Source organism: Saccopteryx bilineata, chromosome 1 (assembly GCF_036850765.1).
Source record: "Saccopteryx bilineata isolate mSacBil1 chromosome 1, mSacBil1_pri_phased_curated, whole genome shotgun sequence".
In the NCBI taxonomy this organism is placed as follows: domain Eukaryota; kingdom Metazoa; phylum Chordata; class Mammalia; order Chiroptera; family Emballonuridae; genus Saccopteryx; species Saccopteryx bilineata.
The window spans coordinates 55,636,587-55,659,264 of NC_089490.1; the positions used below are offsets into that span (position 1 = coordinate 55,636,587).

Consider the following 22,678-nt stretch of genomic DNA (forward strand, 5'->3'; position numbering starts at 1 on the left):
AAACAGTACTCTTTCCAGCAATCATCCTGCCCAACCAGATGTTACACAGACCAGAGGGAGTTCAAGTCCAATAACAACCTCTCCATACTCCAATGTTTTAATCCAGGGAGTCCCACAGAGGTAGCTTTAGCAGAAAATGAAGGGAAAAAAACCCATGTACCTCCCTGCCAAAAATAAAAAAGGGGGAGTAGGGGTAGGGCAGGAGAAAGAGTAACATAGGAAAGGAAAAAAATTTTTTAAGAGGGCATAAGATCCAAGAATGGTATTAAGGAGCCATACCTACTACTCAAATCACTGAAACCAAATTTCTTTGCAACATTTTGCAACATTCTTATAGGATCATGTTCCCCAACATTTTTTACTCTTTTGGAAGATTTGGGTTTGCTTTTCTGCTTTTCATTAATTGTATAAGCTTGATTACTTTTATAAACTTCAAATGCTGACTTCTGATTATCTTCATCAGGGTTCATTTTATTCAAAAGAGAATTCGGAGTGCCCTGATATTCTTCTGGTTTTCTGTTTACATTTATTCTTGGTTTGAAGCCATGAGTTAAGAAGTCACAAGTATCTGTGTATACAAATTGTAAAAGGTACTCAAACAAGTCAGGATGAACCTTCTCTACTACAAAGAGAGGGCATCCTGCAGAATCTTCATCTTTCCGGTAAACATCTGTAAAGTCTAAAGAAGTACTATCTGAAAGGAACAATTTCTGGAAAAAATCAGAATGCAATGCCAAAATATATTTATGAGCAGGGAAGATTCTGTTGCCAACTTGAAAAGTCACATCATGAATGCTGTCCATTTCATCTGTTTCCCTCAACAGTTTCCCAAACTCTTCAAGAAAGGATGATGAAGACACAGTTGGAATTTCATAAAGGCTAGAAATAAAACAAAAATCACCTTTATTTTCAAGAAAAAGTTTGTACAAATCATTCCCAGCCAATTCTCCTTTTAATGTGCAATTTCTTTTATTTACTAAACTTAGAAATTTTTAAATTTGGCATTTCCTAAAATATAAGAATAGTGCATTGTCTTAGATACTGTTATCATCCTTTAAATTTTTCTATTCCTTTTTTTGGTTTTTCTCCTAAACTAAAATGGTAAGAATTAAGTTTTCCTTTGAAAACAGTGTTCTTTTTCTATAAAGAAACACTAGAATATAAATATCAAATGACTATTTCACAGGAATTTTTATATGGTAAAAATTATAACTAAAAGCATTAAAAAAGGAGTACAGTTCTCAACCATCTCCTCTTTTATGTCCTTATTTTACAAGTGAAGAAAAATAAATATATAAAGAACTGAGTAAATATTTTAGGTCCCAGATCCCAGAATAGGTCAGAAACTCAAGGAAGTAAAGATAAATACACACAGACCTACAACTGGTCGGTAAGCCTTACTCTTTCAGTGCTGTAAGAAATCACACCTCCCCAATCTACATTTCACCTTTCCAGGTATGGGGGACAAACCCTCCTGGTTTGCCTGGAACAGAGAGGTTTCAGTGACTTTCAGTGCTAAACATTGGACAGACCCTGGGTAAACCAGGACAGATGGTCATCTTATTTCTAGTACTTCTTTCCTTTTCAATAGTACCCTTATTATTTATCTTAACCAGTCATATCTCTACTAATGTGACTTAGAAGATTTGTACAGAAATCCACACTATCCTACAGATGGCTCTACACTACCATTTATCCATTCTCATATTCAGGGGTCAGAATTGTTGCAAATATATAACAAATATTTATATTTCTCAGAATATGAGAAGATATAGTATATCATAAAGTACTGAAGAGATAAATTTTGTGTCTTTATATAAACAAGTACACACACAGATACAGACACACATATCTCTTCGATATTTTCAATAAATATTAGTTTACAAACTAAAAGAAACACATCATTTCCAGTATAACATATTCCAACTCTGAGCTACCCTGGTAGCATGATTGTATGTCTAAAAGCTGTTGCTACAAGACATAGCAACAGCTTTTCAATCAAATTTGGTCCAGGAGCTATGAAAAACACAAGAAAACTCAATGATTGTTCCTTATAAAAATGAAATATAATAGATACAAGTATACCTTGTTCTAGGATCTGACTGCAGTATTGCAAAGTTACTTCCACTTGGATCTGTGCTGACACTAACAGCTCTGTGGGCAAAAGTAAGTTTCTCAAGTCGAATTCGTTCATAGACACTATTTATATCAGAGACATAAGACACATCTGATGAGGAATTATGAAGGTTTGATAAAATCTCTGCTAAAAAAAAAAAGAAATAAACTCCCATTAATCAAGGCTCTATTAAAACTATTTAAATGATTTAGGAGTAAACGGAATAGAAAAACAACTAAGAATATGGAAATATCTTTCATACATATTAAGTCCTTTTGTAAAACGACATCCTCTTTCTCTTTAACACAGTTGTACCCTTCATATTGGTTGTATTATACATGAAATTTTGGTGGATCACCCAATTATCCATTAATTTATCCCTTTCAACAAAAACCTCCAGACTGCAATCTAAGTTATCTTTCTAAAGAGCACATCTTGTTAAACTGGCTTCTAAAATTCCTCAGCTTGCATTAAAAATAAACTTACTGCCTGGCCTGTGGTGGCACAGTGGAATTTTAACTGTAATGCCAAAGTCATTGGCTTGAAAGCCTGGGCTTGCTCAGTCAAGGCTCATACAAGCAATCAGTGAACACCTAAAGTGAAGCAGCTATGAATTGATACTTCTTGTTTCCACCCCTCTCTCCTATCTCTGTAACATCAATAAGAATAAAGCATAATATGTGTATGTACACACACACACACACACACACACACACATCATTTTCAAAACTGACTGCTTTCTTGGATGAAACTCCCCCTTTCATCCAATTATTTATTCAGCAAACATCTGAGCGACCAGACTATGCTACTATAGTACAGTGATCATCCGTTCATCCCTAGTGAACAAGATAAGTATGTCCCTATCATCTTGAGTGCACTTCTAGCAGAAAAGACAGATATTAAATGATAATATCAGTACAAGTCATATCAAGGCTATGAAAATATGAAATTTACATATCAAAAAAAAGATTTTGCCTACAGTATGGAGAATGTTTAAAGTAAATCCAAAGAAAAAAGATTACTTAGAAAATTACTTTATTTAGAAAATTACAAGTCCAGAAAAAAGAATAAACAATATAGATTAAATAGAGGTTCAATGTGGCAATGAAACTATAGAGAAATGGAAAGATTTCAGAAATATTAGAGGCAAAAGTGCCAAACTTGGAGACTAACTGGATGTAAATGGTAAGGGAATATGGGGTGTGAAAGATAACTACTAAAATTGAAACATTAAAAAGCAGATGTGGATTTATGAGTTTAGTTTCAGATCACTAAATATGATTAAGACACAATGCTAAGGACTTCCAACATTTATGAGTCAACTCTGCGTTCCGATTACCCTCTCAAATTCACTCTATTATAGTCTCAGGGATTTACTAATCTTTCCCCAACACTCAATTACTCCAATGTCTATACGGGGGTTCTTGGGTTACAACAGTCTCGACATACGAAGTTTTAAGTTTATGACACTCATAAAAACTTAAAACAACTGAGATGTGTTTCAGCTTATGATGTTAGCGTCGTACTTACAGACTACATGGGCGCACTAGTTTGGTTGCGTGTGACAGAAAAATACGCAGTGCAGCGTACAGTACATTTATGTCCTTTTCCTTTCTCTGTGGTCTAGTTGTGTTTCTATGTTCTAGATCTAGATTATGATTTTACAACTGTGTTAGGATAGGTAAGTGACTTAGGGTAGAATGTGTTTCAACTTACACCAAAATTTGAGTTACATCACTGTACTAGGAACAGAGAACTGTGTCGTAACCCAAGGACCCTCTGTACTGTCAAAAAACTTATTATGTGCATATTAATATTTATCTCCATGAAATGTAACTACATACACGTCTATGCCTGTACAAATTTATGAGTGTCTCAGAACAGGGGACCATCTTATATATTTTGTATTATTAAAACCTAACCCTATATCTGTTATACAGTAAGTATATCTTAAATGTTTACAGATTTGACTAACCTATAAAGAAATTAAAGAAATTAAATAAGTATCCAAATATCATTCCTTTGTGGCTTTATAATTTTGAAGAATATGTTTATAATTTTCTGGATAGTTATAAATGTTTATATATTTTTAGCATACAGTAATTAATTTGTTCATTCAACAGATGACTACTATATGCCAGAAAATATGTTAAATATGCTAAGGATACAGTAGGACATGTTCCTTGTCACCTAATAGCCTGATGGGAGACTAGCATTTAAAAAACTAATCACAAAGATAAATGCAAGTAAAAGTAAGTTGCATGATGAAAATACAAAGGAAATATTAAAAGTGAAACAAGGTAACTCAATTTAGATTGAAGAATCAGTGAAAAACATCTCTGATGAATTATAAATTAACTGAGATGTGAAAAACTGGGAAAGGCTGTGGAGCTAATTACAACTGGACAAGATCGAAACCCTGGAGGTCAAAGTGACTGGAGAGTGGTAAGTGAGAGGGAGAAAACTCCAGATGAGTTCAGAGACACAGACAAGAGTCAGCATAGGGGACTCCCGGCCATGAGGAAACCACGAAAGAGTTTTTAAACATAGGAATATTAATATCAGATCTTAAAAGCTCATTCTGGTAACCACTTAAGAATAGATCAAAAGAAACAAATGGAAATAAAATTCTATTTTTTAGTAGTCTATGTGACTTGTGCTAGGATGAGAGCAATGTGATGTACAGAGGTAAGTAATTCTAGTTTTGCCGGGAGACAAAAACCAACAGATTAATTATGGATGAAAGAAAAAAGTCACTGCCCTGGCCGGGTAGCTCAGATGGTTAGAATGTTGTCCTGATATGCCACTGGTAGCACCTTAAAGCTATCCTTTATATTCATCAAGGAATAAATAAAATTGTCTTTAATTACTCAGCAACTGCTTAAAAAACTTGCACTTTTTAAAATTCTCAATGAACATAAAAATTTTATTCTTCCCATGATTTTTCTCAAGGTCATGAAATAAATGTTTTAAAACTTTAATTTTAGCCTGACCGGCGGTGTTACAGTGAGTAGAGCGCTGACCAAGATGCAGAGATCCTCGGTTCAAATCCCCAAGGTTGCCAACTTGAACACAGACTTGCCAGCTTGAGCATGGCGTCACTGGCTTGAGCCCAAAGGTTCCTGGCTTAAAGCCTAAGGTCACTGGCTTGAGCAAGGAGTCCTGGCTCAGCTTGACCCTTCCCACCCTCCCTTCCCCCATCAAGGGGAAGCAATCAATGGGAAACTAAAGTGAAGCAACTATGAGTTGATGTTGTAAAAACTAAAGAAAACAAAAATACAGTATAAGCTACTAAATTCTCAATTTGGGGAGAAAGAAAAAAGAGGGCTTAGAAGATGGTTCACATCCATCTGGGGAGTTGTTTTCATTTTTTATTTAACTATACACTTCCTACTCCTAAAGTAAAGGCTAGCAATTAGCAATAGTGAGCCACTGTTAATGATGGGTATACTGAGACAGATAAAAAGAAACTCCTGATTTAAGCAGATCAAATTCCCTATGTTTACCTGCACATATGTAAACCAAAACAGAGACATAAGGGTAAAATCTAATAACACTTAATAAATCTAATAACAAATACTGTTAAATTAAAGGTTAAGTGAAAGGAATTTTTATGTGCCATTCTCATGTATGAACTGACCTTTCTTTTCAGAACTCTTTCTTTTTTCTTCAAACCATTTCCCTCTAAATCCCTCTCCATCCTGTGTGACAACTAGAATTTCATTCCTGTTTAAAGCAATATCAGAAATGAAGACTTGGCGTGGATAAGCCCATCGACACTGCTTCAGAGAACTGCTGACTGACCTCCAGCAAAATACCTAAAATAAACCAAATTACACTGAAATATAAAGCAATATAGCATCTGATCAACCAAACTGAAATCAAGAGATAGTATTTCTAAAATAAAAGCTCTAATTAATGTTTCAATGTTCATCTGCAGAAAAAAAAAAAGGTACTGTAAGAGTCAAGACAGTTTTATTTTCTATTTAATTTATTTTTAATTGAGAGGAGGGGAGATAGTAAGACAGACTCTCGCATGTGCTCAGACCTGGATCCACCCAGCACCCCTGTCTGGAGCACAGGCTTGAATCAACGGAGATTATTTTTACCTCTGAGGCCGATATTAGGACCAGTCAAACTATCCTCAGCATCCAGGGCTGACGCTCAAACTAATCGAGCCACTGGCTGCGGCAGGGAAAGAAGGACAGAAGAGGGAGAGGGGAGGGCGAGAGAAGCAGATAATCGCTTCTCCTGTGTGCCCTGCCTGGGAATTGAACCTGGAACATCCATACTCTGGGCTGATGCTTTTTCCACTAAGCCAGCGTTCAGGAACAAGCCAGTTTTACAGAACTGTCAGGCCTGACCAGGTGGTGGCAAAGTAGATCGTGTCGGACTGGGGCACTGAAGACCCAGGTTCAAAACCCCAAGGTCGGCCCTGGCCAATTGGCTCAGTGGTAGAGTGTCGGCCTGGCATGTGGAAGTCCCCGGGTTCGATTCCCTGCCAGGGCACACAGGAGAAGCGCCCATCTCCTTTTCCACCCCTCCCCCTCTCCTTCCTCTCTTGTCTCTCTCTTCCCCTCCCACAGCCAAGGCTCCATTGGAGCAAAGATGGCCCGGGCGCTGGGGATGGCTCCATGGCCTCTGCCTCAGGTGCTAGAGTGGCTCTGGTAGCAACAGAGCGACGCCCCGGATGGGCAGAGCATCCGGGTGGATCCCGGTCGGGCACATGTGGGAGTCTGTCTGACTGCCTCCCTGTTTCCAGCTTCATAAAAATACAAAAAAAAACAAAAACAAACAAACAAACAAAAAACCCCCAAGGTCACCAGCTTGAGACATGACCCCATGGTGGCTGGCTTGAATCCCAAGGTTGCTGGCTCGGCTGGAGCCCCCACCCCTGGTCAAAACACGTAAGAGAAAGAAATCATGATGCAACTATGAGTTGATGCTTCTCATCTCTCTCTCTTCCTGTTGTCTGTCTCTCTCTCACTAAAAATAATAAAATAAAATAACTGTCAGAAAAAACACATCACTCAAACAAGAAGCATTAAAAATGTTTCAAAGACATTCCTCTTAAGAAGTAATTTTCAGCATTGCCTATTTTGGGCATATATAGATCTACATTACTAAAGAAAAATAAAAATTTTAAGGAAAAACTTAGATATCAGGCTTGCTGTAGTACATATACAAGAATGAAAATCCTATAAAAATCCAAGCTTGATTCTCTGTATGTATAACTGATTTACATAATTAAAGCAAAATTTTAGTGACAGAAAAAGTCATCATAGAATTCAATAGCTTTCCAGTGGTTCTGTAAACCATAGTGTTCCTGAGAAATGGCATAGGGCCTGCTGCTGAAGGGTGCTGAAAATGATGAGGTGGGGTGCTTGGCTTCCCAATCCAGCTTTATCCAGGCACCAACCCTTGTATCTGTTTCATAACTGGCATTCCAAATAAGATTTTGTTTAAAAAATTAAACCTGATTTTGAAATGTACTCTCGTAACTAAGAAAAGCACAAAATAGTATCTGCCAAACTCATTCAAAAGTTATAGACACACAAAAAAGACTATACTGAGTAAATTATTCCTTCACAGCTTGGTTTTTATTCCAAGACTCAGATTTTACACAAAGTAAATATCCAGAAGTATAAGCTAGATCCATAGTAATATAAATAAAATACACCCAAAGTCAAATAATTTTTTTTTTTTTGTATTTTTCTGAAGCTGGAAACGGGGAGAGACAGTCAGACAGACTCCCGCATGTGCCCGACCAGGATCCACCCCGCACGCCCACCAGGGGGCGACGCTCTGCCCCTCAGGGGCATCGCTCTGTCACGACCAGAGCCACTCTAGCGCCTGGGGTAGAGGCCAAGGAGCCATCCCCAGCGCCCGGGCCATCTTTGCTCCAATGGAGCCTCGGCTGCGGGAGGGGAAGAGAGAGACAGAGAGGAAGGAGAGGGGGAGGGGTGAAGAAGCAGATGGGCGCCTCTCCTGTGTGCCCTGGCCGGGAATCGAACCCGGGACCCCTGCACGTCAGGCCGACGCTCTACCACTGAGCCAACCGGCCGGGGCCAAATATAAGTTTTTTATACTCAAGGTTTTATGTAATCTCATTCCTCTACTGTCTTCCATTAGTACAAATTAGAGATCAGATTCTTAAGCATAGTTCCCTCTATTAAAATGACCAACTATAGTATATTTATTTATACTGTAGTATACTAGTAAGTGAAGCTGTATAATTTTAATTCTTCAATTTCTAAAATAAAATTTACAGCATCTTATAAACATTAGAAAAACATTCGTATTGTATGGTTTATTTTATAAGCAGAAAGCAATGTTTTTCTAGTTACAGTGTAAAATTTTTTCAGAGTACTAATGTATAATATATATATTTATTTCTACAATTTTAATAAAAGATATGATATGTGTGCACAGGGAACTGAAATTAAAACTCTATAGTATTTACTTAAATGAAAAGAGATAAGATTCTTTATATATTGATCTAAAAATATATTATCATTTATATGAGTTATAATCTGCATATACATATTATATGTACATTTGGTTAAAACTAAATCTGGGGAAATTTTTCCAATGTATCAAATTTTGAATATTGCTTGCATAGCTTTTTTTTTTTAAAAGAATGATTATATAACAGCTCATATCCATGCAAATCAATATAATTTAAAAACCTGTGTACACATAAAACAACCCATCAAAGTCCCTTATTTCCATTTTAAGCACAGTAAATAATATTTTACGATTTAACAAAGCAGAACTATGCAACATTTTTTAAATGTCATCATACTTTCTTTGAAATACTGACTCCATGCTAATTAGTACTGGATGTCAAAATAAGTTGAGAAACAAAGTAAGAGTCATCACTATTACAGAATACATTCACAGATTATCAGCTCCCCTACAGCTATCAACTGACAGTAAGATTACTACACTTTTGTATAAATATATACTCACCCTTCCAGCTCCATCCATTGCAAGAATACAAATTTTTTCAGCATCATTCTCTTTCAAATGTTCAGAATCAACCTTGCATTCCATATGCCCCCCAGATACAAGAACTTTTTTTAAGTTTAGCTGTCTGAGTAAAAAATAATAAAAAATTATAGATTAATATGTTCTCTTAAATATATTCAATTTTAAAATAATTACTATTCAAATAATAACCTAGGTCAATTGTTGTGGAAGGTAAAGTAATAAGACAATTCAGCCTTTAGTATCCTTGGTCCCTCCTTTTCTGTAAGTTTCCCCTACACAATGGCTGTTTCTCTCTATGCAAACCTTTCCTCCTAAATAAAAGCCTCTATCCCACTTCAGATACACACATTAAACTAAAGCCCTGCAGATGAATACATGCATTCATTCTAACTTAAATAACTGGTAAGCCTGACCTGTGGTGGCGCAGTGGATAAAGCATCAACCTGGAACCCTGAGGTCTCCGGTTTGAAACCCTGGCCTTGCCCGGTCAAGGTACAAATGGGAGTTGTTGCTTCCTGCTCCTTCCCCCTTTCTCTCTCAGTCTCTCTATACCCTCGCTAAAATAAATAAAAACTTTAAAAATAAATAAATATATATAAATAAATAATAAGGCTAAAAGCTAAGTGTATTTGCATTTTAACAGAAAATAAAAATTTAAACCTCAAAACAAAATAGGAAGCCTTAGTTTCAAATATGAACAACCCTGCAAATACCATCAATACTGTTAATTTAATAACTCATCCATTAATCACACATTTCTTTTTATCTGCACATGCGATCTGTCTACTGTGTGAAACGTGACTCTGCTACTCCAATGATTATCTTCCCTCTTTATTTTGCCTGCATTGACTATTTTTTATTTCAAAATTACTATGTTGTAACAATCTGCAACAAAAGAATTTTCTTAGTGAAAATTTTGATATATTTATGTAATTTAATGTTATCAGGGCTAGTTTTATAAATGTTAACTAAAAACAAAACCTAGTATTCCACAAATCACCTCATACCAAACACCTAGTCAGTTCTAAAAAACATATTTACATTTTCATGTTTCTGCAACTGAAATACGGCCTACAACAGATAACCTTCCAATTGTTATACACAGTTGTAAACAATGACATTTTCTGCCCATAAGCTAATTTCAGAGATAGTATCAATTTATGAAGTTACCATTTCATTTACATTAGCAAAAGCACATTTCGTTGTATTTTAGTTTCAATTCCTGATTGCTTTTAAAAAGTTAGATGGCTACTCTCTAGAATTCCCGCACATTATAGCTTTCACTAATTAAGCTACACTCTTCCAGAATCAAAGATCTATTTCTCTACTTGTATTTATTTGTATAATTATATAATATAAAGAATTATATAAACCAGTAAGATATTAGTCTGAAAATAAATGTTTTCTATAAAAGTTAAATACTTTGGAATGACACAATAAATATGAGTAGTGAAAAATAAAAGCTGTTAAATCAGATATAGATTAATCAGCTGTAAAAGATTGGAAATGTATGAAAAATATAGGATTCTGCACTAACTTCACAATTGTTTTTAAGCACTTGTTCCTTCTAGTATTCAAAATAAAATTATAGGTTGACAGACTATAAAATGACTTATGCAGGAAACTCCAACTGGTTGAGCCAGCCATACTTAAACCTTCATTTTATGATTATCTACTTTAACTGGCTTTTTGATTAGCCAACCAACTGCTAGTTTAATAACTGCTACTATATAACATGCTTTCAGAAAACCATAGGCTATACAAAGATTAAAAAATAAGTAAAAACACTTGGACTGGTCCTTAATATATGATTAACTTTTTTTAAAATAAGTGCACAATATAAAAAAAGACTACACACAAACCAACGACTGTGGCACAAAACAAAAATTATATTTAATCTAGCTCTGTATACCAGAAACATAAGAAAATTTGTCGTATTTGACCATATGTTACCATAATTCAAAAATATTACTGTACAACTTACAAAGAACTTTTAAATATATTCACTGGGTATCTGCCAAAACACTAAGATCATCAAAGACAAAAGTCCTGATTTCCCCCCATTCCATTTTCTCCATTTGGCATTTCAATTTCAGAGCAGAGCATAAAGCTGGTACTTGTATTTGCTAGAAGAGTTGAACTATTAAAGTTATGTTTCTTGCACAAAAATACACATACTTAGAAGCCATCTTCTTGCACTGATAGTCTGTAAGTAAGTAAATATCTCCCCTTGTGGTAACACAGACTGTGGCTCCATCACTTGCAGCAACCAGAGACAGAGTGATGTCCTTGTGGTAAAGGGCAGAGACTTGACGAGGCACGGTTACACACTTTTCTCCATTAGGATCTAGTAAATAACCTAAAGTTATACAAATAAACAAATCAGAAAATATCCATTTAAGAATCCAATTTATTTTCCAGATAGTGTCATCAAAGATTTCTCACCCAGCTGTCCACCATTTAGTCCCATAGTGTAAACAGCTTCTTTAGTCCACAGCACTGTGTGAAACCTGCCTGCTGCTACTCCAGTGATTGTTCTTCCTTTCAGATATTTTGCCTGCACCTATTCCAAAAGATAAATAAGACTACAGTTTACTATATATCTATGAACTAGTACAATTTTGCAAAGATCCAATAGAAAAGAATAGCAAATATATGGCATATTTACTACTAGTGTCCCTTCCAGTGCTAATGGCAATTGTCATTAACAAATGTCAGCACTGAGACGCCAACTCTTCACAGAACACAAGACATTTTGATGTAGCCACTTTATGTCAGCAGTGTTAACATATAAAAAGCAACATGCAAAACAGGCATTCTCATTCTTATTAGGAAATGCGGTGCTTTTAAATTTTACATAACCAGGGTCTCAACAGTGGCACCAACAGCATTTGGGGCCAGATGACGCTTTGCTGTGGGGAACTGTCTTGTCTGAGATTTAGCAGCATCCCTAGACTCTACCTGCTAGATGCCAGTAGCGCCACCCCCACCTCTGTCCCAGTTGTGACAACTAAAAATGTCTCGAGACATGGCCAATGGCTCGTAGGGAACAAAACAGTGAATATTCTCACTTGAGAATACTAGATATTTCCCTATCAACCCAGAACTCTGAGGTAGCCACATAATGAGAACAAAAATGGGAATAATAATCTACCATTCCTAAAGTCTACAAAATAATTAAAGATCAGTCAATCCCACAGTTGGAGAAAATGAATCTTCTAAAGAATACCACAGATTGGAGATTATCTCCAATTATTTTGAGGTAAATCCTATTGATTCATTAGTCATCCCAAGTGGAAAATTGTTGGATTTAGAAACTTACTAATAAAAAAAAAGTGTATCTAATATAATGTTAAATCCAGACGACTCAATTCAGTGAAGAAATTTAATATGTGAAATAAAAAATTTTATGAGCTGAAAACACATTTATTACAGGTGATGATTCTAGTAACACTGGTTTGGAGCACCAGTGCCAGTTTGTGCACTAGGTCCCTGAAGTCGGGGAAAGGATACACCCTTTTGGTGGTAGTTCCACAAATGGGAGGGGGAAAGTAGAACACAGAGCAGTGGCTTTTGAACCTATATCATTTCACATCAACTTACCAGGTGTGATTTCTGTGCAGACAGATTTTCTATGAAGCCAATAAGCTTAAGCTTCTGGGTACCTCACTCACATAGCCCATTTTGTATTTATAAACTCAGTGTGTTTTTTTTTCTTAAGGAGGGCCTTAAATCCCAAAAAACTGGGTCCCCCCTCTCAGCTTCTGAATACTGAGAAGTTAATCTAAGGCAGTTTGGTCCCTAATTTCCCAAGTGCTTTCTTTCTTACTCCATACAAATGCTAATTTGTACTTCATGAATTACTCCTGTGAAAAATATATAGCACTGAATATCAAGTAAGTTGCACTGTCAGTATCTTCCATATTTTTGTTAATATAGGTTTATAGCAAATAATCACCTTATTGTTTATAAAACAGTTTACCTGTCTGGGTACATTACAACTGGAAGGTGGAGGAATAATTCCTAATTGATGAAAAATATTGAGACCAAACGTATAAACACATCCATCTTCAGTTAATACAACAGTATGATCCTCAGCGGCTGCCACTTGGGAACAATTATGACCACTCAGCCCTTCCACAAGCCTAGGAACCTACAAAATAAAATTAACTTTTGTATATTAATCATTTATATCAGTGGTAGTCAACCTGGTCCCTACTGCCCACTAGCGGGCATTCCAGCTTTCATGGTGGGCGGTAGCGGAGCAACCAAAGTATAAATAAAAAGATAGGTTTAACTATAGTAAGTTCTTTTATAAAGATTTATTCTGCCAAACTTAGTGAAAATCCGACATAAAATACTTGTAAGTAATTATTATTATATGCTTTAACTTGCTATAACTCTGCTTTATAAATTTTACAAAATAAAGTTACTTTTCTAATTTATAAATCACCATTACTGTGGAACCGGTAGGCGGTTAGAAAATTTTACTACTAGCATAGATACAAAAGTGGGCGGTAAGTATAAAAAGGTTGACTAACCCTGATTTATATAGAAATACAAGTGAAATTTGATGATACTATGCCTAAAATGACATGATTGGTTTATGGCTCTATTGTGGCAAATTCAGCAAGGAACAGATGAGTTTAACAGGACAATGGTTTATTAGTAAAATACAAAACCCCAATAAGACATTTCAATAATTTGATTCAACAAATGATTTTTGAGCCCTTATACATCAAGCGCAAATTTGTTTGGTATGAATAAAGAAAGCTCTTTGCTTGATGAAATCATTGGCATATTGAAGAAATAAATAAGGCCGTGGCTGGCTGGCTCAGGGGTAGAGCTTCGGCCCAGCATGTGGATGTCCCAGGTTCAATTCCCAGTCAGGGCACAGAGACGTGACCATCTGCTATTCCACCGCTCCCCTCCTCCTTTCTCTCTTTCTTCCCCTCTCACAACCATGGCTCACGGGTTCAAGTGCAATCAGCTGGGGCGCTGAGAAGGGCTCTGTGGAGCCTCCCCCTCAGGCACTAAAAATAGCTCAGTTGTGAGCATGGCCCCACATGAGCAGAGCATCAGTCCCAGACAGGGGTTGACAGGTGGATCCTGGCCAGGGTGCATGCAGGAATCTGTCTATCTCCCCTCCACTCACTTGTAAAAAATAAAAAAAATAAAAAATAAAAAAATAAAAAATAAAAAATAAAGTGGAAAAAAATAAAAAGAAAAAAAATACAGGAAACAATGCCTATCAATGAGACATTTACTAGTTATTTGATCTCAATCAAATCTCTTAACCTCTAAGTAGTTTAATTTCTTCACTGAACACAAAATAATAATAGTATTTTAGGTGATAACTGGTGTTAGGAGTACATGAGTTGGTAAGTGTAAAACACAACAGTCTCTGGCACAGAGTACATAATTAATAGATGATTGCTATTATTATTATTGTCATTGTGTAGAAAATGAGGATGATAATGCCTAAAACCTCAGTGAGCTGTTAATGCTTTATGAACAATGCTTAGAATATAATAAACCTGAAAAAAATGAAAGCTATTATCATAGCTACCTCTCCTTTTTAAAGCACCCTTTTATCTATAGTAGATATACCAGTAATCCCTTTCCAATATTTGCTATAAGAAAAATAAGTTTTCTTTGATGCTTCAACATTTTACATGATCTCTAAATCCTTAATTTGAACATGATATACCAGAAAAATAATTGATTTTTAAAAATCTATTATCAATGGTATACTATTCTCTACTTATAGTTAGTTAAAAAAATTTTTAGTTAACTGAAGCTTCCAATTTATCAAATTTTACTAAAGTTACCCTAAACATTTCAATTACCAAGCAAGTCTGTTCATCTCCATGGCCTAAACGTCCTCCAGGACCATGACCACAGGTATAGACGTGCCCTTTCTGAGACAGAAACACTGAGTGAAATTTACAAAGCACCACCTATGGGAAAACAAGAGAATATTATTAAATTTTTCTGAATAAAATAGCCTTTACTTTACAAAAAAAAGTATTAATTACTAATTGCCTAAGCTAGATGATGGATACATGGGGATTCATACTATTCTCCCTACTTTGTACACATTTAAAGTTTTCTGAAATAAAAATTAAAAATATACATATTTTACTTTAAAACTATGTCTAAAAACAGACATATAGAAAAAGGAACAAAGAAGGATTTAAGCATGTGTTAACAAAAGAGACTGAGCAAAGGCAAATGCAAATCTTAAGTCTTCACCTATAAAAAGTAGTAATAACCATTGTTTTCCAATATCATAAAATACCAAATAGCAAGAACTGAGCAGACTGCAATATGAGGCATAAAGATTACCAAATAGTGATATATGTTAACAAAAATAATGGAAATGTCTTAAGGTAAAAGTATTTTTTAAAAAACATTACCTATACATCAGGAATGTGATGTAGACAGTATGTCCTTTTCATAACCCTAATTTTGTCTAATATACCTTTAATATCATTATATGGCTTCAAATAATGTATCTGTTTTCAGGTTTTTCTCTCTTTCTTACTTTCTTCTTTATCTGCCTTCTTTCCAATACCCTCCATGCTTTCTGACAAACACATTTACATATTCACATATTCTTATTAGAGAAACTGAAATGGTTGAATTGCATCAGCAGAACACAACAACTGGAAACCAGCAGAAGTTTCAAATAGCATGTACTTACATACATAATCCCTTGGCTACACTGTGCTATTTTTCAATGCAACTAATGTGCAGTATATTTATTTAACAATCCCTTTTTCTTATTTTAAAAAATTATTTGCATTTATATTTATGCCATCCATAAACATTTCTAATTCAAAATAAAAGAATTATTTTCCAAAAACAATTATATCTTAGGATATAGAATTATTTTCCAGAAGGTCAAGTTCCTTTGGAAAATAGTTATAAGCTGAACAGCAAGCTCCATTTAGAAATACATGTGCCTATCATAAGCAATGGAAAGTCATTCTCTCATTGAGCTATACTGCCAATACCTGAAAAATCTAAAAATAAAACTCACATTCTATACAAATTTATCAAAGTTAGAATTTGAAAGAAAAAGCATGTTATGAAACCAGAAAGAATACATTTTGTTCAATTTTATATTCAAAATCAGAATGCCATTCTACAATATCTGACTTCTGCTATATTAACCACTACCAGAATTTAAGATCTTCAACATTAAAACCTCTAACATTTATGCCTGACTAGTGGTGGCATAGTGGATAAAACATAGACCTGGGATGCTGAAGTCCCAGATCTAAAAAACCCCAACATCGCCAGCTTAAGCACGGATTCATCTGGCTTCAGCACATGCTCACCAGCTTGAACATGGGGTCACCAGCTTAAGAACAAGCTCATCGGCTTGAGCATGGGCACCAGCCTGACTGTGGGAACACAGACATGACCCCATGGTCACTGGCTTGAGCCCAAAGTAGCTGGCTTGAGTAAGGGGTCAGTGGCTAGGCTGAAGCTCCCTAGTCAAGGCATTTATGAGAAGCAATCAATGAACAACTAAAAAGTGCCACAACTACGAGTCGATGTTTCTCATCTGTCTTTCTTCCTGACTGTTTCTTTCTCACTAAAACAAAGTAAATAAATAAAATTTAAAAACAAAATCTCTTACATTTTTAAGGAGGCAACTGATTATGGTTTTTCATCTTAAATCTCAGTAATATATTATTCCAATACGTTAGTTCTGTCCCTTAGTAGTTAATTCATTTGGTAATAAAAACTACAGAATCAGTCCTTTGTCAGTAACTATTGGGACTCTCTATATACAGGGAAGGGCAAAAGTAGGTTTACAGGTATAATACAAATAAATACAATATATTACAATAAATAATAATACAAGAATAAACTGTACTCATAACTATAAAACCTACTTTTGCCCTCATCTGTAAACGGTGCTCAGTACATAGTCCCATAAACTTGCTTCCTCTTTTCTGACTGAAATCTAGACTGTTTTCCTTCCTCTCAAATTTGTCCAGTGTTTGCTTCAACCCTCATTCTGTGGTAAATGAAATCCCTTTCATCTTTATCTCTTCACAAAATACTCTCATTTCCTTGCCTTAACTGAAATGGAGTTTTCATCCATAACCCTACCAAGTGAAATAAACTCAATTTTTCTATAGCACATATATATCTTAAGATCAAAAAGTACAATCTGCCTCTGGTTTCTTAATGTCACCATTATTTCTTCATTCTTGTGTAAAAATTCCTGTTTATGAAAAAAAAAATCTCAGTTTATGAAATCTGACCATGTCTGTACTAACTCAGAAAAGGAAAACAGTTGGGGCAGTTATCTAAAGGGCCCCAACTCTGATTAATCATTAGTGGCTGCTGATGGGTAGAACACCACTTTAAAAAGGATTCTGAAGATCTGATCAAACTCAGTTTAATACACACACAAACACACAAAGTGGAAGACAGAGATGAGTATGTCAACAGTAGCAAATCCATCCATATAAGTGAAAGATAATATCCAGCATAATGACAGAAGACCAAAGACCAAACCTTTACAACTGTATACCAATTAATTTTACAATTACTTATATTGAAGAACTCAGGTTCACTTACCTAAAACTAGTAACACTGAGTTTCAACAATGAATTCACCTGAGAAACAACTTCAAAAACTCTAATTTTTATTAAACAGATACAAAAACTATAAAATCAACGAAAGTTCTACCTTTATAAAATCAAATGATTATCTGAATAATGCCTTCTAATTTCTAAAAGTGCGTGAAAATATCTCAAAGTTTTATTGTATTTTACAGTCTAATACGATTAAGACTAATAAAATCTAAAATATATTAATAGTTTTGTTAATTTCTTCATCCAAATATGTTATACCTTCAACAAAGTTAACATAATCTAAGTGAAAAGATGACTATTAAATACAAAAATTCTTTTTAATCTCTAAAATTAGTTAGTTTGTACTTCAAAATACCTGCTTAATATAAACCCCACTCCTGGAGAACAGATCCACCAATTCTGGATGATGTTTACTATTTTGGCTTCCATGACCCAGGGTGAAATTTGTATTATCTCCCCAGGTGTAGACATCTGTAGGATCTAAAATGAAAATTAGTTTTTATACTTTTATATTATAAAACAAATATTAGTGTAGTATAATTATAGCTTTATTCCACTAATTAGTTTACATTACACATGACCCTTTATAGGAACTAATTTAACTACCATATTTGAAAGATGTTGCCAACACTTTTTTTTTTTTTGTATTTTTCTGAAGCTAGAAACGGGGAGAGACAGTCAGACAGATTCCCGCATGCGCCCGACCGGGATCCACCTGGCACGCCCACCAGGGGTGACGCTCTGCCCCTCTGGGGCATCGCTCTGTTGCAACCAGAGCCACTCCTGCGCCTGGGACAGAGGCCAAGGAGCCATCCCCAGCGCCTGGGCCATCTTTGCTCCAATGGAGCCTCGGCTGCAGGAAGGGAAGAGAGAGACAGAGAGGAAGGAGAGGGGGAGGGGTGGAGAAGCAGATGGGCGCCTGTGCCCTGGCCGGGAGTCGAACTCAGGACTTCTGCACGCCAGGCCGATGCTCTACCACTGAGCCAATGGCAAGGGCCCAACACTTTCTTTTAAATTATGAATCTATTAATATATAATTCTAGGAATAAAAATCAGAAAATCCAAATCATCACTGGCCTTTCTCAATGTAAGCAATCGAGTATTTGTCTCTTTAGCAGCTAACATTTAACTGCCAAAAGAATAAATATCACCTAATGTACACAATTAGTTTCCATGAAAATAATACCTAGTTATTTAAAAACAAAGTGTTATCTAGCCTGACCAGGTAGTGGCACAGTGGATAAAGCATAGATCTGGTACGCTAAGGTCCCCGGTAGGTTCAAAACCCCAAAGTTGCCAGCTTTAGCTCCTCCAGCTTCAGCACAGGCTCATCTGGCTTTAGCACAGGCTCACCAGCTTGAGCATGGGGTCACTGGCTTAAGACCAAAGGTCACTAAGTTAAGCCCAAGGTCACTGGTTTGAGCAAGGGGTCATTGGCTCAGCTAGATCTCCCAGGTCAATGCAAATATGAGAAGCAATCAATAAACAACTGAAATCCTGCAACTAGAGTTGATTCTTCTAAATGAAGCAAATGTATTAATTGCTGTTCCTACAGAAACACTAACTTTCAATAGTTTGCTCTTGACAAATGCAACACTTCTGATTAGGGTATCCAATGAACTGGGAAAAAATTTAATCACAGCAAAGCTTTTAATATCTTCACTTTTATTTTGGAAGGCTCATATAATCCCTTTGTAAATAAAACCTGTAACATAGTATCCAAGTTAGAAATAAAAATGAAGAATGAGTCCTTACTTAGCTTGAAGGGCAAGAAGAATTAAAAGAATATGTAAGTAGAAAAATCACTTCCTTTTTCCTCTTTACCTTAAATGTTGATGTTACTTTCCGCATGTACATTAATACATTACAGTAATTATAATTCTAAATGCCTTCCTTCTTTAGGCTGTGTTTTACTCTTAGAGATAATGTAGATTAAAATTAAAAAATACAAAATAAATTGAAGTGTTCTGAATGGAGAACCAAAATTATTAACCACAGTAAAAGTTCTTTGCAGATATACACACACAAATTACCTCAGACACTTTAAACAATAATTTTATTTTTTTGTATTTTTTGGATGTTAGAAGCGGGGAGGCAGACTCCAGCATGCACTTGACTAGGATCCACCTGGTATGCCCACTAGGGGGCAATGCTCTGCCCATCTGGGGTGTTGCTCCGTTGTTGTGGCCAGAGCCATTCTAGCAACTGAGGTGGAGGCCATCGAGCCACCATCAGTGTCTGGGGCCAACTCTGCTCCAATGGAGCCTTGGCTGTAGGAGGGAAAGAGAGAGACAGAGAGGAAGGAGAGGGGGAGGAGTGGAGAAGCAGATGAGTGCTTCTCCTGTGTGCCCTAACCAGGAATTGAACCCGGGACTTCCACAGGCCAGGCCAATGCTCTACCACTGAGCCAACCGGCCAGGGCAAGAATAAAACTTCATTTAAATTTTCTAAGTTGTACCTTAATGGAATCTATATGTAGAATTTTCTTACCAGTATTTTTGAATACCACATGAGTTGGTCTATCCTTCATTACAAGATCCAAAGCTGACAAGCCTTCTTTGTCTTGAATATACAGACTAACACCATGCTAAAAAAAAAGAAAAAAGAATGTGTGTATGTATATACATTTGTATGTATGTATTTTAACCATTTACCTATAATCAGTCATTTCTTATTCTTATTTATCAAAAATCCAGATGATCAAGCTTCATAAATACTTTAAAAATAGTCATTTAGTAACAATTATCTCCTATGACCATACATATTTTTTTTCACACACCAAAGATCACTAAGAGAAATCAAATATCCAATTCTTGGTGGACTACGGAAGGACCAAAGTAATGAAGAAATAAATAGCACTTAAAATCAAAATTAATTACATGTGAAAGTTTTCCATAGTAAGGCAGCTCTGGCCGCCTAAAATGCCCTAGCTCTGGGTCTGCGTCAGTATGTATGTACATACATATACACTTTTTGGTATTTGTAGAGCAATAGTCCATGTCCAGATAATGGTTGTAAAGATTTCAAGGCAATGGCAGAAAAATATGTATACTAGAATTTACTGTTTTTACTGTTCATAACTAAAGTAACATAACTATGAGCTGATAATTCTCATCTCTCACTAAATAAAAAAAAAAAGAATGCACTCCTTTTCAAGAATAACTTCTAATATTTTCTAGTAGTTTAGTAAGACCTTCAATAATTACTAAGACCTTATCTTTATTTTAACTGATGCAAGTCATCACTGCCTGTCCACACAGGATAGTTATAGGCTGAGATAAAGCATAAAGTTTTTAAACTCTAATTGTGTTATGTTGGCATATTGTTTTGGATTACTCAGGAAAGAAGAATCCCCACTTATCTCATAATAAGATTCTAATAAACTAAAACCAATTCTAACTTTATTATGTTCCACATGGTTATAATATCTGACTTCAAAAGGATTGTCAATGAACAAAAAATATTCAAGTTAGTAAGTAACAAGTAACAAAAAATCGTAAGTGATCTAACATCTTAATAAATTTAAAATTGTACATTGACTACTGCTTTCAAATAGTTAAGACATAATAAATCCATGTGGGAAGACCTGAATTTGGCCTTTTTCAGAGTATGAATGGTAAATTCCAAGGCAGAGTATTCCAAGCTATGAATGACAAATGGCATCCCAGAAACTCATATCCCCAGAGTTTATTTTGTTTTGTCAATTTTTTCTAAACTTAATTTATAACAACTGGACACTAGTAAGACTACAGATAGTTGCATTACCCTAAGCAGCCACAATCTGCATAAAGGACTAGGGACAATTTTGGGGGAGGCTGTAGAGCAGGGGTCCCCAAACTACAGCCCGCAGGCTGCATGCGGCCCCCTGAGGCCATTTATCTGGCCCCCGCCGCACTTCCAGAAGGGGCACCCCTTTCACTGGTGGTCAGTGAGAGGAGCACTGTATGTGGTGGCGCCGCAAAGCGTGGTATCATTCACGTACAGTACTACTTCCGATGACGCGGGACACACACATCACAGCTCCGGAAGCGCGTCATATCACTTGTTTACGGCTAGCAGTGACAAATATGGACATTGGCCATCTCATTAGCCAAAAGCAGGCCCATAGTTCCCATTGAAATACTGGTCAGTTTGGTGATTTAAATTTACTTGTTCTTTATTTTAAATATTGTATTTGTTCCCATTTTGTTTTTTTACTTTAAAATAAGATATGTGCAGTGTGCACAGGGATTTGTTCATAGTTTTTTTTTATAGTCCGGCCCTCCAACAGTCTGCGGGACAGTGAACTGGCCCCCTGTGTAAAAAGTTTAGGGACCCCTGCTTTAGAGCTTCCTAGAAATGGTGAGCTATAGAAAATGACGTCACAGTGATGGCGCGGTAGGAAGCGATACCGAAAATCTCCCCATAAACTCAACAAGTACTTCAACCAGAAACAGAAAAACCTATCCTTGGAGTCTTCAGATGCTTCACAACACACCCGAAGGTAGGATCAAGTGAAAGATTGGCTAAATATATGGTCAAACTTCGGGGGAAATAAGGAGTAAGAAATGCTCCGCCTTCCTCTCTAATCCAAACAGGATGGCTTTCACTGAGAACTGAGAATATAGAAACTAAGGCGGGCGTAGGGAGTGAATAGTTCCAGGCTGCGGTACAGCCAAATCAGGCTGTGGCACGGAGATCCAAGCCGTGGAAAAACCTGGGCAATTCAAGCTAACACGCGCGCGCCAAACCCAGACAAAGAAAGACAAGTGGGGCAGCCATTTTCCACATCTCCTGGTTGGCGTGGTTAGTGGGCAAAAGATTCCTACGAACACTTCAGGGGTGGGCGCCGCCCGTGCTAACCCACAGAGAAGCAAAGTCAGAGGCCTCTGTGTGGGCAAAAAGCAGCATCTCCTAGGAGCCCCAGCGCCCTGAGGGGACCGGGCACGGGGAGGGAGCTGGAGCCAAC

The 22,678-nt window shown here is 36.3% G+C and overlaps 1 protein-coding gene across 3 annotated transcripts in view; it reads right to left on the reverse strand.

The window, feature by feature from the left end:
* The window catches only part of IBTK (inhibitor of Bruton tyrosine kinase), a 93,838-nt gene that overhangs the window by 55,297 nt on the left and 15,863 nt on the right, over positions 1 to 22,678 (reverse strand). For 2 of the 3 annotated variants that reach the window (XM_066254019.1, XM_066254031.1), the window contains 10 exons: positions 20,221 to 20,317; positions 18,086 to 18,210; positions 14,959 to 15,069; positions 13,092 to 13,262; positions 11,555 to 11,672; positions 11,288 to 11,468; positions 9,089 to 9,212; positions 5,757 to 5,934; positions 2,086 to 2,263; positions 280 to 879 (listed from right to left, as the gene is read on the reverse strand). In XM_066254019.1, the coding sequence (XP_066110116.1) occupies positions 280 to 879; positions 2,086 to 2,263; positions 5,757 to 5,934; positions 9,089 to 9,212; positions 11,288 to 11,468; positions 11,555 to 11,672; positions 13,092 to 13,262; positions 14,959 to 15,069; positions 18,086 to 18,210; positions 20,221 to 20,317 (1,883 nt within the window). The remainder of the gene's footprint in view (positions 1 to 279; positions 880 to 2,085; positions 2,264 to 5,756; positions 5,935 to 9,088; positions 9,213 to 11,287; positions 11,469 to 11,554; positions 11,673 to 13,091; positions 13,263 to 14,958; positions 15,070 to 18,085; positions 18,211 to 20,220; positions 20,318 to 22,678) is intronic. The other variant, XM_066254027.1, reaches the window with a different exon arrangement.